Genomic DNA, 16,560 nt, shown 5'->3' with positions numbered 1-16,560 from the left:
GTTAAGATGATAAAAAAAATAAGAGGTCTTTTAATTAATTAATTGCGTATAAATGGTGTTTTTAAGTCAGTACAGTGTAGTGGAGTTTTCTGCAATGATGGAAGTCTGCTGTGTCTCTGCCTGTGCCGTTCAAGACAGTGGCCACTGGCCACATGTGAGCACTCAGAATGTGAGCACAGCCAAGGAACTGAATTCGTAATTTTACTTTATTAATTTAAACTTAAGTAGCTGCGTCTGGCTAGTGGCTGCTGCTTAGCACAGCTCCGAAGTATGTAGAAACAACGTTTGAAAAGTGTTTCTGAGGTTTTTCACATCTGACGGCATCAGTTTGTCCTCAGAACTGGCTCAGTAAACTTTGCTCAGAGCAAAGCTGATCCGGAACCCAGCCCTGTGTGAACAGCGATAGAAGTTAATTTCCTGTATGTGTAAGAGTCCAGGGTGAGCGCCAAGGTCTGCCATCCCCGGGGGCTTGTCATGTCCATGCTGCCAGTGGAGGGGATGAGTGCAGAAGAGAGCAGCCTGGCCCAGGAGTGGCTCATGTCCCGTGTCACAAGGCCATACCTTACTGCAAAGAATGCTGGGTGTGCCACAGAGGTGTGTGCCCCCAAAGAGGAAACCAGGCTTTGGCAGACTGTCCATCGTCGCTACTAAATGTCTGTTACACAATTTCAAAAATAAATTCTTCATGAAAAATAAAGTGCTGCAGGCTTTTCCCGCCACGGCATGTTCACGGCAGAACCCTTTCACCCTCCTCCGTTCCGTACCAGGTGAGAAGCTGGTACCCGGAGCCAGAGAGGTGCTCACGGAGATATTTAAGAGCTGCGCCCATTCAGAGCAGATGCTGAGCCTGACACCAGCAAAGCCTATCAAAGTGTCCGACATCTATCTGAGCAAAGAGCAGATCAACTCCCAGACACCAGGCAACCTCCTCCACCTCTTCTTCACCAACGTCCGGCCTCCAAAGAAGGTGCTGGAGGACCAGCTCACCCAGGTAGCTGCCGCTGCCCCCGTGCCCGGGCCGGGCCCCAAGAGTGCCTCAGGGGGGCCTGAGGACCCTGTCCCCTTTGCTCGTCCACAGATCCTAAGGAAGTACGGCGTGCCAAAGCCCAAGTTTGACAAGAGCAAGTACAGCAGAGCCGGGAAGGAGCAGCACCCCGTGAAGGTGGTGAGCACCAAGCGGCCCATCACCAAGCCGCCCACCAAGGACAAGGCTGTGCTCAACAGCGTCAGGTGGGTGTGCGTGGCGCTCGGAGGCGGCCCTGGCAGGGGCACCCGGGAGCCCCGCCATCCTGGCCGTTCTCTGCTCGGCTGCGGGGCCCTTCCAGTCCTTGGCTCGTCAGCTGAGAGAGTTTCATTTTATTCACGAGTCTGGTGAAGTCTGGACCGTGCGGGATGGAAAGCAGTCCAGTCTGAACTGATAAAACGTTCTAAAGTGGGCAGACCTGTTTGAAACTCTAGCTGCTTTTAACCACACAAATAATGCATTGTCATTGTAGAAAGACTACAAAATACATACATGAAAAAAAATGTAATTACTCCTCACATAGCAACTACTTTTCACATCTTATGGCATGACATTGTATTTATGCATATGTATTCTCTTAAATGGCTAAAATAGTACAAAATGGCATCCACACCCAGCTGTGGGAGCCGTGCACACCGCCTGTCCCTTACTGCTCTGTTTTCTACTAAGCTTGCACGAAACAGCTTCCTTGTTTGTTTTTTTTTAATTGAGGTGTAATATTCCATGTGGCTATGCATACGTGTTTAATAGAATTTTCTTATGGGCTTGTGACTCTCAAATACACTTGAAACCTGATAGCAAAGTGTTACCTAGCAGGAGTCTCTAAAGGAATTGTTTAGATGATCAGAAAAATAAGAGGTCTTTTAATTAATTAATTGCGTATAAATGGTGTTTTTAAGTCAGTACAGTGCAGTGGAGTTTTCTGCAATGATGGAAGTCTGCTGTGTCTCTGCCTGTGCCGTTCAAGACAGTGGCCACTGGCCACATGTGAGCACTCAGAATGTGAGCACAGCCAAGGAACTGAATTCGTAATTTTACTTTATTAATTTAAACTTAAGTAGCTACGTCTGGCTAGTGGCTGCTGCTTAGCACAGCTCCGAAGTATATAGAAAGAATGTTTGAAAAGTGTTTCTGAGGTTTTTCACATCTGACAGCATCAGTTTGTCCTCAGAACTGGGTCAGTAAACTTTGCTCAGAGCAAAGCTGATCCCGAACCCAGCCCTGTGTGAACACGAACTCATGCATGTGTGAGGTTCTGCATTCCCTCTGATCCCAGTGCTTTGGCCTGCAGCAGGACTGCTTTAAGCGAGAAGAAGCCAACGGTGAAGCCCAAGTCCCCAGAAAAGAGCAAGCCAGACGAAAAGGACCCAGAAAAGTCACCCACCAAGAAACAAGAGAGTGAGTGAGCACCTCAGGCCTGATTGGGGCTCGGGGACTGCTTCCATCCTGGAGACAGGCGGCCCACGCGGGAACCAGCCTGGTTGCTTGTGCCTGAGTGGCTGGGCGCCCTTAGGCCTTAGTTTGAGCAGGGGCAGCATTGCCAAAGACACTGGGGCCATGTATCTGGCCAGTGCCAGTCATTGCCCCAGGATGCCATCTTTGATGACCATGAACTTATGGAGATCAAAACAGCAGCTCCAGAAATACCATTCACCCAAGGTGAAAATAGATGGTTGTAACTGAAAGTAAAGATCTCCGCAGAGTTGGAGAAAGCTGTTCTCTCATGGTCACGACATTAGTTGAAATGTGTCTGAGATTAGAGAAGGGAGGGACTGTGGGGAAAGCCCCGCACCACTTGACGAGCAGCCCGATGGCGTGAGGCTGCAGCTCAGGCCCCATAGGGTGAGGGTGATGCGTGTACTGGGGCGGTGGGCGGATGTGGCCACTTAGCAGACCCTGGGGTGACGGGAGACAGGAGGAGGCTTACATGGATGGGGCCCCGAAGGAAAGGATGAGGCCAGAGCATGTTGAGGCCCCACTGCACGCACTTCTTACCAAAGGCCTAACGCCATGAACAATTTTCCATCAGTCCCTGAGGAAAAGTATCTGACCTTGGAAGGATTTCACAAGTTCGTCGTTGACCGAGCCAAGCAAGACGTCCGTAGTGTCTGGAGGGCAATTTTATCCTGTGGTTACGACCTGCACTTTGAGAGGTAAGAGGCTGTCCCCCAGCCCGTTCCATACCGTCTGTAAAAATTGTTTTCAGCCACCAGACGCATCTCCAAGAAAACACTTGCTGGGGAGCCATTCCATCTGCCCTGCTTTTAATGCCTGCTGTCATTTCCTAACTTTTCATAATTGTTAAGGCGGGTTTTCTAACCCATTTGAAAACAGACCCTGCGCTAAACAACAGAAATTCGTTTTCTCGCTGTTCTGGAGGCAGGAAGTCCAAGATCAGGGCAGCGGCAGGACTGGTTTCTGCTGAGGCCTGTCCGTGGCTCACAGTCAGTCAGTCACCTTCTCACTGGGTCCTCACATGGCTTTTCCTCTGGGCACATGCAGCCCTGGGGTCTCTTCCCCCTTCCATAAGGGCACCAGTCCCATTGGATCAGGGCCCATCCTGTGACCTCATTTAACCCTAATTACCTCTTTAAAGGCCCCGCCTCCAAATACAGTCACCTTGGCCTTCAGCATATGACTGGGGGAGGGGCTAGTGAGAGACTCACATTTCAGCCCCTAACAGGAATGATTTCTTATTCCAGAAGCCTTTTCTCCTCCGAATCCTTATTGCCCTCTGTCCCTGCCAGGCAGGAGCACAGCAAGATCACTGCTCACTGAGCTTCCAGGGCCAAACAAATCAGGTTTCCACTTCTAGCTAAGCGACAAGATGGTAGCAAACCAAACCGTCTCCCTTTGGCTATGTACCCCACGGCCCGTGCTGGGCATCAGAGGAGGAAGGGCTGCCAGAGCCTGCTATTTAAAAGCCCGTGTTCAGAACTGGGAAATCGTTCGCTGCTTGGCACCGTGTTCTGTACCTTCATCGGAGGCTCAGTCGGTCTCTGCGTGGGCCTGGGCATCATGGAGGCAGCAACAGGTGTTCGACTTGTTTTAGAAATCAGTAAAACAGATGAGTTTGGGGGTTCGTTGGAAGTAAAATCACTCATTCTGGGCCAGAAACTATGTATTAAGTGAGAAGGGAACAAATTGGATTAATTCCAAAGTGACACTTTTGTGATAACTGGAAGGGCTCGTGCCTGCGCATCATGGGGCCGTGATGACGCCCTGACACACCGTTCCCTCACCACGACTGGTCTCAGGGCACAGAGGCGTCTGCCTGGAGCAGCTGGCCCGGAGGGGCTGCGAGGGGACCCTCCCAGCGGGAAGGTCCTCTTCTGAAGGTCTCTCTACCTTCCCGGGAAGGAAGAGGTGGCCTGTAGTGAAGAGAGGCTAGGCACCACGCTCCACCCCTCCCCAAATCGGCCCTCTCCGTGTGATGCACCTCATGTGGCCCACCTGAAGTACGATGTGGCCTCTAAAACCAGAGGCACTTGTCCCCACCCGCCTCCCTGCCTCCCTTAGGTTGACGGCTTAATGTTTGTGGAGTAAGGACACACACACTTAACAAGACCGTCGTGCAGGATGTGCACGCACGCAGATTTCCTGTGACTGCGCCCAGGATGGTCACCTTCACGTTTCCTTAAACATCTCCCAACCTCTTTCTGGGGGAGGTTTCTTCAGTGCTGGGGGAGTGGGATCGGACAAGACCCACCATTCTGCAGTCTGCCTTTTTCATTTTCCCACATCATGCAGTGTGATTCCACCAGCTGATCGTAATGGCTGCCCAGCGGGCCGTTGTTAGGGGGCAGTGGAGTGTAGTCACCTGAGCCCTGGCGGTGGGTGCTTGGCTTGTGTCTGATGCTGCCATGGGAAAGCAGACCCGCAGAGACGCGCGCTCAAACGCACCTCTGACGTTCGTTCATCAGATGGCTCTACAGGTGGGCCTTGAGACGGGATCACCGGGTAAAGGATAACGGCTTCGGCCGCCCTTACACCAGCAGCTGGCACTCATAGTGCCCTTTCCCGTGTGGGCACCACGGCGTATCGTCACGGGCATCTTGTCAGCACGTTCCCGTGACACCACATGAGGCCGTGCTGTCGCTAGCTCCATTTTACAGGTGAAGAAACAGAAGTTCAAAACGTAGGCATGCTCTGTGGCCTGCGCCACTCTGGGTGGCCTCGATTTCACCCCAGAAGGCCAGAGCCCCACCATTGCTCCGCCACTGCCCACATACAAGAGGGAGGCACGTGTGGATGTGTGTCGCCAAACTCCAGAAAGGTCGCGTCATTCCCGCCCCTCCAGCCTGCTCCGCGTGGGCTTTGCTCTGCTGACGTGCGGCCCCCTCTGCAGTCAGCTCCTTGGCTGAGCTCCAGGAAACAGCCGGAGGCCGGGCCATCCTAGAAGCGCCTCTGGGAGCTTGACGTGGCCCCAAGGAGCCCGCCCATCCCCCAGCGCCCGCCCACCTTGCCCTTCTCCCCAGGTGCGCCTGCATCGACGTGAGACACGCACACAAGGCCTCGAGGAGGTGGACCCTGGAGATGGACGTGGCGCTCGTGCAGTATGTCAACCGGCTGTGCCGCCACCTCGCCATCACGCCCGCACGGCTCCATCCCCACGAGGTGTACCTGGACCCTGCGGACGCCACCGACCCCAGAGTGGCCTGTCTCTTGAGTATGTGACCCTAGGGGGATGCCTTCAGGGACGACCCCATCCACTGCCTGTCAGGGATCCCCCATGGCAATGCAAGGAAGGCACAAAAAAGACAATCTCTCTGGACCCGCCCCTGGAAAATGACTCTTGTCACGACACATTGGCAAATGGCCCCCGGGCCCGTTTCTGTACCTGTCCCCACGTGTGCCCCGGGCTGCCGCTTCGCCTGCACACCTGCACTCAGCCGCGTGACCAGGGCCCGCCCTCTCTCCCAGACGCTGTGAAGGGCGTCGTGGGGAAGGAATTGTCCCCATGTCTGTTTCTCACGGTTGGGGAGGAGACACATGTGGACAAACAAGTAAAGGACACTGTGCCAATGTCCCAACTTCCTGGTTTTGATATGTGATGTCACACTGGGGGAAGCTGACAGAAAGGAACACAGGACTCTGCACAGTTGTTGCAACTCCTCATATGTCTGACTATTTCCAAATTAAAAGTTTAAAAATAATGCAGTATGCAGTCCTGGCAAGGCCCCAAAGGTGGGCTGGGGGCCTTGGATTCCTTAAGAGCCAGGCCTCCCGCTGACCCACCTGGGCCTCGCCCCTTGTCCCCGGCACGTTGGGGGCCGCTGTCTCACAGTGCATCTCAGCTCTGCAGGAGCCTCCTGGTCCCGCTTGAAACGCCTGCCCCTGGTGGCCCTCCCCAGGCGTAGGGACCACCCGAGTTGTTCACAGATGGAGTCGCAGCCGTGCTGGGCAGAGCCCCCGGCCTGACTGTCCCTCGTGCCCTCAGGCGTGCCCGTCGAGAGCCTGCGCCTGCGCTTCGCCCTGCTCCAGTCCCTGAACTCCACGCTGGAGACCTTCTTCCTGCCCCTGGTGGAGCTGCGCCAGACGCCCATGTTCACGCACAGCATCGCCGCCCTGCTGAAGGAGGCCAAAGGTCAGTGCCTGGGCCCCGGGTGGAGTCGCCAGGCCATCACGTGCCTCCAGGCCGCTTTCGGGGTGACACCCCCCCACATCCCCAACCTTACACTTAACATGCAGGTCTCCTCTGGAGCCCCAGTTCACCCAAAATCAATTACTTTACGCTCTGAAAAGACAATCATGCTCTGAAAAAAATTAAACTTACCTGAAAAGAGTTTAGATTATTTAGAAACGTATCCAGTTAAAGTTATGATCACCGTCTGCCTCCCACGCATCTGCCTCCCAGAAGTGACCGTTAACACGTAGGTATCTGCCCCCAGACTTTCCTATTCATGTACTAACAGGCACACACACACTTTTTTTTTTTAACCAAAAATGGGTATTATGTCACGTATTCTATTCTGCAACTCCACTTTCTGTATGACAGCCTACTTCAAAGGCTTCTCGGCACACACAGCCGCCCTGCACTGCAGCCCACGGCACGAGCGCCCGTGGCCTTGGAGCCTGTCCTCCACTGATAGACACTTGGCTGGTTTTTACTTTTTGCTGTTTCAGAAAATGTTATGGCAAACCTTGTCCTTCGTGTATTTGGGTTCGTACGTCTGCGAGCTGTGTGTCTCAGGCATGACAGAGTCCCAGGGTTTGCGTGTTGACATTTGGGTGGATCCTAACAAATTACCCGCCAGGAAGTGGGGACCGCTATGCCCCTGGCAGCACGGCATCCAGGGACCTGAAGGGCACCCAGAAGAAGACCCCGAGGGGCAATGGCCTCAGCCGGGCCTCAGGAGGGACGGGGAAGGGAGGGGAGCAGCCCCGTCCCAGCCTCTCTCCCGCTTCCTCCCTTCAGGGCTCATCTTCTACGACACAAAGGTAACCGTAATGAACCGGGTCCTGAACGCCACCGTGCAGAGGACAGCTGACCACGCGGCGCCTGAGATCACTTTGGACCCACTGGAAATCGTGGGGGGTAAGACGGGCTGCACAGACTCGAAAACACAAGTAGCAGCCCTTGAACAAACGAGTTGATTCCTCACACACGAGAGAAGCCTCTAGGAGAAGGGAATCCAGGGCTGCGGTGACAGTTCCTCCTTTACCTGACAGCTTCCGTCCCGCTGCTCTAGCATCGCTCGGGCCCTCATGAGCCCTGGCCTCCAGGCGGCGGGAGGAAGACGGAAAGCCTTCTCCCTACCGCCCCTTGGAGAACTCGGCCCCACGGCCCCACCTGGCTGCAGGAAGCGGGCGGCGGGATGTGGACTTCATTGTGGTTGGCCCTGGACCCACTAAAGTCGGGGTTCAGGCACCAGGCAAGAGAGGGAGATTGGACCCTGGGGAGGCATCCAGGAGTCTCGGCCACAGCACGTAAACAAACTGAGGGATGTGAGGCAGAGGAAACGAGAGAGGGCCAGGTTGGGGAGGACCGCCCCGGGAGGCCGACGGAGGGATGGGAGGGCCAGCCACCCAGTGGCAAGGAGGTGGCGCCACAAGGATGCCAGGTGGCTAAGGCATGAAAGACCTAGAGATGTTCGCGGAGCAGAGAGAAGGCCAGGGGGCCGGACGAGGGGCAGAGTGAGGGCGGGAGACTGCGCGGGAGGTTCGATCAGTTCCTCTCTCTTTCCAGGGGAGATCAGAGCTTCTGAAAACTCCTACTTCTGCCAGGCTGCCCGGCAGCTGGCCTCAGTGCCATCCTCTCAGCTTTGTGTCAAACTGGCTAGTGGCGGTGACCCCACCTATGCCTTCAACATCCGCTTCACTGGGGAGGAGGTCCACGGCACCAGTAAGTGGCAGCCCATCAAGCTCTCCTCCGGCCAGTCCGCGGTGGGGGCCGTGTTTGGGGTGTAAAAGTCATTGCGGTTTTAACTCGAACTGCCCAGGCTCGTCTCCCATTAGCAAGAGTCAGCGCCACGTCCTGGTTTCCATGCCATGCAGCCTCCCCAAACCCAACTCCCCGGACTTGCCCCTGCCCCCAGAGGAACTGTCCACCGCTGACATGGGACTTCAGCCCAGGGCCGTCCAGGCTCGGGGACTTCAGCCCTGGCTGGCGCAGGGACGCCCGCAGTGCTGACTGGCCGCCTTCCCCAGGGAGAGCCCCGGCTGAGGGGTCGGCTGGCCCGTGACAGGCAGGGTGCTGGGGAGCCCATGATGGAAATGGCACCTTCCACCATGTCACAGCGTGGGGGATGAGGAAACGCAGCTCAGAAAGTGCTCCTCGTGGCCCTTTTGGTCGGTTTTAGCCCCAGACTTTTGGGAAACGTCTCCCGCTTTGGAACAGGGAAGAAACCCAGTTCTTCAGCTGGGCGCACTGGGGTGGCTTCCCCTCCCATCCCCACTGTCGCGGGGCAGCGCCTCATCCAGTAGCGCAGTGGCGTCCTCCCCCCACAGTCCTCTGAGGACAGAGCTCAGCGTGCGCCACACGCCACACTCCTCACAGCACCAAAATGCCACAAAGTACTGGTGGTGGCCCGCTTTACGTATAGCAGACTGGGCTACCACGAAGTTACGTAGCTTTTCCAAGGTCAGGCAGCGAGCTGGGGCTCCAGCCCAGGTCTGTCCGATTCCAAAGCCCAAAGCTTGGTGGCTTCCTGTCTCCCCGTGGAAGCTGAGTGACGGCCAGACACTGACATCTGTCCCCAAGCAAATCCTCCATGCAGCTCCAACCAAGCAGCTGTCCTCAGCTTCCTGCCCTCAGGGCACTGAGGGGGGACGCAGAGGGAAGGGTAGAAGAGGCCCAGCCACTGAGAGGAAAACCGAAGGCACCTTGGGGATGGCAGTGTGGAGGGCTGACAGTGGCCCGTTGCCCTTCGTCTGTGTTCGCGCGTCCGTCCATGCAGCTGTGCGTTCACTGAGCAAGCACTGAGCCCCTGGGCCTTGGTGGGAGGCCGTGCTGGGTGAACCCAGCGCCCTACTCTTGGCGCAGCCCGGGAGACGGACACGGCTCAGACAAGCCCACAAGTCAGCTGGCAGCGTGAGAGCTGCTGCTCCTAGGGTCAGCACTCGATCTCATCGAACCTTTGAAACCAGCCTGGGAGGTTGGTACACTTCCTGCCCCCCCCCCACCCCCGTGATAGATTGAGTGAGGCTGGCTCAGCGAGTGAAGGATTTTCTGGGGTTGCCCAACTGGTAAGTGGCACAGCAGCATGTGACCCCAGGTCTCCTGGCCCTCGGGCGAGTTTTCTTTCCACTCTGCTGCAGCTGGCAAAGGAGTTGAGGGTCCATGTGGGGACAGTGCCTGTGGGCTAGGGAGGCCGTGGAGTCCCAGGGCTGACAGGTCTCCATCTGTCCCGCAGGTGGCTCTTTCCGCCACTTCCTGTGGCAGGTGTGTAAAGAGCTGCAGAGCTCCTCGCTGTCCCTCCTTCTATTGTGCCCCAGCTCAGCTGTCAACAAGAATAAGGTAAGACACCCAAGACCTGGACTCGAAGCCCGGCCCCCCAGCGGTCATTCCTGAGGGGCAGTGACTCGGGGTCATGGGAGCATGTCCTTAGCAGCCCTCTGCCCTTGTAAACCTCCCTAGTCTGGGTGGAGCTGGCCCTCACTGCCCTGGCTGGACCAGCTCTGGGACATGTGTCCCCAGCGAGAAGTCAAAGCACATGCCAGTCACCGCAACTCTGCCTCTACCTCCAGGGCAAGTACATCCTGACCCCCAGCCCCGTCACCTATGGGGAGGAGCAGCTGCTGCACTTCCTGGGGCAGTTGCTGGGAATTGCCATTCGAGCCGACGTCCCTCTTCCACTGGACCTCCTGCCCTCCTTCTGGAAGACGCTGGTGGGCGAGCCCCTGGACCCTGACCGAGACCTGCAGGAAGCAGACATACTCACCTACAATTATGTCAAGAAATTCGAGAGTGTAAGTGGAAAGTCCATTTATTCTGAGGGGCAGCAGGAGCAGTGTCTCCAGGACCCTTATTGCTGCCTTCATGGGCTGGGGTACCCGAGCTCCCCAACTAAAGACTGGTTGGGATTTCCCAGGAAACATTAGGGAATGTGAGCCCTTTCTGCCAGCAAGGTTTACTTCATGGGGACAAAAGCCTCTGGCTTCCCTCCCTACTGACAGCAGCAGACTGGGGGTGACCTGACAGTGTCTGAGGCATGGCCGAGGCTGCTCTCCAGAGGGACCTCATCTGAAGGAGGTCATTGGCTGATCCTGATCGTGCCCCACTGTCACAAAACTTGATGGGTCCTTTGAGGAACCTGATTGCCTAAGTCATCCCCTTAGCTACCACTTGGGGGCAGACTGCACAAGGGAGCAACAAAGCCGAGATACAGGCTAGAGTTGGCTTCTCAGCAGAAAGAGGGATGACATTGAACTGTCTAAAGGGTCAAAGCAAGATGCCCCCATGGGCTGGGGATTTGGGAGTACCTGTCAGCCACTGCTCTGAGGAGTCTTCCTGGGGTGGTGGGTGGCAGCAAGGGCCTGGGGCAGGCAGGGCATGTAAGATGGTGCCCAGGCAGATAGTCCAGCCAAGGCTGCTGTCTGAAAGGCACGGGCAAGGCCCCAGAAGGTGCTGGAACACCAGGAATACCAGAACTACACCAGGGGTGGGGGCAGGGAAGGAAGATCCAAGGAGAAGTGCTCTGAACTTCTGCCGGGTGTCTGCAGCCTTCACCATGGTAGGGAGGTTGCAGCTAAGAACACGTATATGACCAGACCCTAACTCCCACCTTCATCCAAAGCTGCAGGCTCATTCTGCTCTGGGTCCGATCCTGCTATCAGTTCAGTAGCTCAGCCTGCACATCAGTGTCTTTTGGAGCCTAATGTGTGCCAGATGGCGGAGAGGCCAGCCCCTATGTCTTCCACGGGTGGAATTATGTCAGGGTTGTCTAATGGCAAGTGACAGAAAGCCCAGGTCAAACCATCTTAAGAAAATTTTTTTAAAGTTTGCTCTTAAAACTAAATGTACAAATGTAGTGTTGGCTTCAGGCAGGGTGCTCCAACGTCAGCATCAATAATCAGTCTCAGGGTGGCCCCCAGCAGGACCAGGTGTTCATCTTACTGTTGCGTCCACACCAGTGAAAGAGGCTGCCGCTTCCGAACAGTCTCAGGAAAAGCCCCGCAACTGGAGTCTCGTTGGCCAGGCTTGGGTCACGTGCCCGGCCCCCAACCCCCGGCAGGCTCCGACTGGCCAGGCCTGAGCCATGGCCCATTCACGATGGCCGCGGGTAGCTCCCGCCCCAACCGTGCCTGGTGCTTGCCCAGTTGGAGACTGGGATGCCATCTCCCGAGGGGCCTTGGGAGTGGGGCAGCCAGTCAGCCTCGGTCTGCCTCTGCCCTCCAGATCAACGACGAGACCGAGCTGGAAGCGCTGTGTGCCGAGATCGCCTCTCAGCACCTGGCCACTGAGAGCCCCGACGGTCCCAACAAGCCCTGCTGCAGGTTCACCTACCTGACCATGACGGGCGAGGAGGTGGAGCTGTGCAGCCGCGGCCGGCTCGTCCCTGTGGCGTGAGTATGTGCGCATGGGGAGGGGACTGACCGAACTGGTCGGTCAGGGTGTGACAGTAGCACCTGGACCTGGGCAACAGCACAAGGTGACAGGTGGCCTTCACCAGGAGGGGGTGGGGAGTGTGAGGCAGGACATTGGGTACCAAGGAAGGTGGTGGACTGTTTTCAGTAGAAGGATTTTATTAAGAAAACAACTCGAAGGTAGGTGACACCCAGAGGCAAGAGAGGAATTCACTGAGCTTCCAGGACCGAGGAATCTGGGTAACTGGGCACCTAGGAGCAACCCCACGAGCGCCCTCCCTCACCTCTCCCTGCCCCCCCCCCCAACCGTACCCCACAGGTGGGAGAACAAGGACATCTACGCAGCAGCCATCAGGAGCCTGCGGCTGCGGGAGCTGCAGAATGACGAGTGTGTGACGGCGGTGCGGGCCGGCCTGGGCTCCATCATCCCCCTGCAGCTGCTCACCACGCTCAGCCCGCTGGAGATGGAGCTGCGGACCTGCGGCCTCCCTTACATCAACCTCGAGTTCCTCAAGGTCAGTGGTCTGTCACAGCACCTTCCGTGGCCCAGCACTCTGTCCTCTTCACATGCGGGAGGGGCTGTGCTAATCCCCACCTCATAGCTGAGTTCACTGAAGCTACGAGAGAAGTCACTTACCCAAGGTCACACAGCCAGCAAATGGCAGAGTCAAACTCTACCCAGATTGCCTGACTCCAGAGCCCATGCTGTAAGCCACCATCACGAGGTGACGCATATTCTTGCCAAGACTCCTCCACTCCTCAGCCTGGCCTGCTCCTGGCCTTGCCAGCTAGGAGACCTTGTGCCTGTCACTTTACCTCTGCTGGGTATGGTGAGAAGACCTGCCCAGTGGGGTCAAAGGGGTACCATACGTACAGTCCCTGCTGCCAGGCCTGGTGCCCAGGCCACAGACCAGCACTGATACAACTGCCTTTGCGGTGATCGTCGTCACCGAACCTCCCCGTGTCCCTTGGCCATCATTTCCCGGCCGCACCCTGTCTGGGGTTGGGCCCATCCTGGGGAGGCTCTGGGTTAGCAGTGGCGCTGCTGCTTTCTTCCCCAGGCCCACACCATGTACCAGGTGGGGCTGATGGAGACGGACCAGCACATCGAGTTCTTCTGGGGGGCACTGGAGATGTTTGCCCAGGAGGAGCTGTGCAAGTTCATCAAGTTTGCCTGCAACCAGGAGCGCATCCCGTTCACCTGCCCCTGCAAAGACGGGGGCCCCGACACAGCCCACGTGCCCCCGTACCCCATGAAGATCGCCCCACCGGATGGCACAGCAGGTACTGCCCTCCCCTGGTCATGCTCCAAGTGAGGACACACAGGCCCGCCTCTCAAGTTGGGAGCTGCGCCCTGCATGAGGGAGGGTGAACAATGGACATGCGACCCCAAGCACCAAAACCCAAATGTAAATGAGGGACAGGTCCAGGGTCACGTGCCTCCCAGACCCGACCTTCACCGCGTGGCAGTACAGGCCCGATGTTGACATATATTCCATTATTTTTAAAAGCTAAAAATCCAGAATTGTTTTAATCTTTCAACTTTTAAATGCAGAAAAGTAATTAAAACAGAACCCTTTGCTTATCAGACAAACCTATCTGCAAACAGATTCCCTCACTGGTCAGCAGTCTGGTGCCTGTGCTGTTGTCCCTGCCCTTTTCCCATCTGGAATCTTCTCCTGCCCCACCCCAGGCTACCGTGCCCTCATCCCCCTGGCCCGTGGGAGGGGCCAGCCAGGCCTCCTGGGATCCTAGCCCAGCCCTTTAACGCGGGCCCCTGTGTTTTTCCGGTAGGTTCCCCAGACTCGCGCTACATCCGCGTGGAGACCTGCATGTTCATGATCAAGCTTCCCCAGTACTCCTCTCTGGAAATCATGCTGGAAAAACTTCGTTGTGCCATTCACTACCGCGAAGACCCGCTAAGTGGCTGAGGGAGGGAGCCCCAGAGTGAGGCTGTCACCGAGGCACCGCTCTGCCGGCTTGGGAAGCCTGCGACTGCAGGCACGTCCCTCCAGGGCCCTGCGTGAGGGGTTGGCGAGATTTGCTTTTCTGAACTTGTGTCCACATTCCAGGGCCCCCTGGAGGACTTACTTAACCTTCTGTATTTGTACGTTTCGTGGTGGGTTCTTTTGCTACCTGTTTATGGTATGTTTGTAGGATAGTTTAGTTCCCGGTTTGTGTCTCATTTGATCTTCCTGGACATTGTCCTTCGTGGCCACCGGATTCTGATGCCCTAAGGCCCGCAGGTTGCACATCGCAGAACCACCCAGCAGGAAGCTGGGGTGGAATGCCATCGCCGCAAAGGGCGCCGCTCCTTGCTCCTTCTGCAGGGCAGCTCCACAGACAAGCCTGCGGGCAGCCGGCCCTCCCGCCTCGGCCGGAGCTGCTGGACGCGGCGCCTGCAGGCCTCCTTCCATCTCGAAATGGTTAAGCCAGCTACCCAAACGTGGAGGTTTATACGTTAATCTTCCAGCTAGAACCTTGTTTATGGTCTGGGTTTTTCTAAGGAAAAGCCCGTGGTGTCCCCTGTCCCTTCCCACCCAGACGACCCCTCTCTGCTTTCCGTCTCTTCTGGGGCCCTGGTCTGACAGCTCCCCCCGAGAGCTCGTCGGGGCAGGAGACAAAAGGGGTCATTCCCGACCTTGGTTCAGAGCCAGGCCAGGTGCGTCCCAGCTCTAGGTGAGCGGACACCCGGAGTCGGAGGGACAGTGCTCGAGTGGGGACCTTTTTCTGAGACGGATTGACCAGGAAAGCACACGACTCAAGCCTGCCCCACTTCTGTGCTCAAACGGCCCTTTCTCCAAGGGCCACACACCCATTTCAAAAAGAGCTGTCTGAGGTGCTCTGCTCAGCTCGGGGTCTACTTCGGTGACTGAGACCCTTCCAGTCCGGATGGAAATGCAAGTGGGGGCGTCCCTCTGCCCCTCTGGCTGGGCTCACCCAGCAACCCCCTCGCCGCCCAGTGTGCGCACCAGGGCTGGGCTGCTCCAGGCTCAGCCACTGCCCCCTGCGTTTGTGCCCCAAAGAAGTCTCTGTCCAGGTACTTTGTTCAAGAGCAGCATATGTCATCTTGTTGGACACTTGTCATTTTGGGCCTTGCCAGTTCACAGAATCACATCACTGTATTTATTGTATAATATTGTGAATACTAAAGTTCTGAGTGAGCGCTGCTAGGCGGCTCTGGAGCGTAAATGCTGGTGAGAAAGGGAGGTGCGGCCCCCCCCCCCCTGCGGGCCTGGCCTGATGGAGGGTGTGGATTTTAGAGTTAGAGCCGATAGCACCCGTCACCCCGTTATTCCTAGGAATTGCATTAAGGACCATTGTAGAAAAGATTCCCTAACCTACAGAAACAGAAAGCCGGATTAACCGTCCGGTGGCGTCACTTCCATGTGATGCAGGATCACTGTCTAGAGGTGACTGCCTGCAGTTCCCTTACCTGGAAGGAATGTGGTTGGCCGCCGCCTCCCGGGGCCCCAGCCCCCTTAACTGGGGGTCGCAGCAGGATGTAGTCCTGACAAGGATCCTCTTATTTCATTTCTGCATAATGAAAGAGCCTTTGGATTTATTAGAAGTGGTTCTTCCTCCTGTATTTTTAAAGTCTTGGTCCCCTCCAATCCTTCCCATTCCTTGAATGGACCCAGAACTGTCAGCTACCTCCCCAGGACGGGTGCGGGAAGCTTCTGTTGGCCCATCACTTGATTAGATGACAGCTGTGAGTAAGATACTGCTGCTAACGTGATTGCTTCTCCCAGAGAGCACATTGAGGTCCAGACAAATCCAAACCTTGGCCCTAAAAAACGTGTGCTGTAAAGTTACTTGATGTATATTTATTATAATTATTTATGGTTGCATTTAACAAACTTTTCATTCAATTTGATGCTATTTACACCATGGCTGTGTAAAGGAAGCTCACTACAGGAAAAGAATTGCACCAATAAATAACCTTCATCTAATTTTGATTTATCCTAAGAGTTGTGTGATCATCTACTCTTTTAAATTCATTTTTTCAATTGACATTCAGTATATTAATTTCAGGTGTACAGCATAGTGATTAGACAGTTACATAACTTATGAAGTAAACACCCTGGTAAAGTTTAGTACTCACCCGACACCACATACTATTACATTATTGTCTATATTCCCTATGTTGTACTTTACATCGCCATTACTATTTTTATAACTGGCAATTTATACTTCTTAATCCCTTCACCTTTTTCACTCATCCTCCCAACTCCACTCCCATTCTGGCGACCATCAATGTGTTCTCTGAATCTGAGGGTTTTCATTTGTTTTGCTTTTTAGATTCCGCATATAAGTGAAATCATATGGTATTTGTCTTTCTCCGCCTTATTTCACTTAGCATATAGGTCCATCTATGTGGTTGCAAATGGCAAGATTTCCATTTTTTTGTGGCTGAGTAGTATTCCATTGTATATATGTACCACATCATCTTTTTCCATTTGTCTATCGATGGACACCTAAGTTGCTGCCAAATCTTGGCTATTGTA

The 16,560-nt window shown here is 55.4% G+C and overlaps 1 protein-coding gene across 1 annotated transcript in view; it reads left to right on the top strand.

Annotated features, from left to right (window-relative positions):
• HECTD4 (HECT domain E3 ubiquitin protein ligase 4) overlaps positions 1-16,021 on the top strand; it is a 120,776-nt gene extending 104,755 nt beyond the window's left edge. Inside the window, exons 62-75 of the mRNA XM_015586776.2 lie at positions 768-991; positions 1,079-1,230; positions 2,316-2,422; positions 3,054-3,177; positions 5,503-5,693; positions 6,465-6,611; positions 7,443-7,562; positions 8,214-8,369; positions 9,880-9,983; positions 10,214-10,435; positions 11,865-12,031; positions 12,372-12,567; positions 13,114-13,336; positions 13,847-16,021. Coding sequence (XP_015442262.1) covers positions 768-991; positions 1,079-1,230; positions 2,316-2,422; positions 3,054-3,177; positions 5,503-5,693; positions 6,465-6,611; positions 7,443-7,562; positions 8,214-8,369; positions 9,880-9,983; positions 10,214-10,435; positions 11,865-12,031; positions 12,372-12,567; positions 13,114-13,336; positions 13,847-13,983 — 2,270 coding nt within the window. The 3' untranslated portion in view covers positions 13,984-16,021. The remainder of the gene's footprint in view (positions 1-767; positions 992-1,078; positions 1,231-2,315; positions 2,423-3,053; positions 3,178-5,502; positions 5,694-6,464; positions 6,612-7,442; positions 7,563-8,213; positions 8,370-9,879; positions 9,984-10,213; positions 10,436-11,864; positions 12,032-12,371; positions 12,568-13,113; positions 13,337-13,846) is intronic.
• The last annotated feature ends 539 nt before the right edge of the window (positions 16,022-16,560 follow it).

The sequence above is a fragment of the Pteropus alecto genome, unplaced genomic scaffold (genome assembly GCF_000325575.1).
Source record: "Pteropus alecto unplaced genomic scaffold, ASM32557v1 scaffold113, whole genome shotgun sequence".
Taxonomy (NCBI): domain Eukaryota; kingdom Metazoa; phylum Chordata; class Mammalia; order Chiroptera; family Pteropodidae; genus Pteropus; species Pteropus alecto.
Note: the sequence above shows the minus strand (reverse complement) of the source record. Positions and strands in the feature narration are given on the sequence as shown.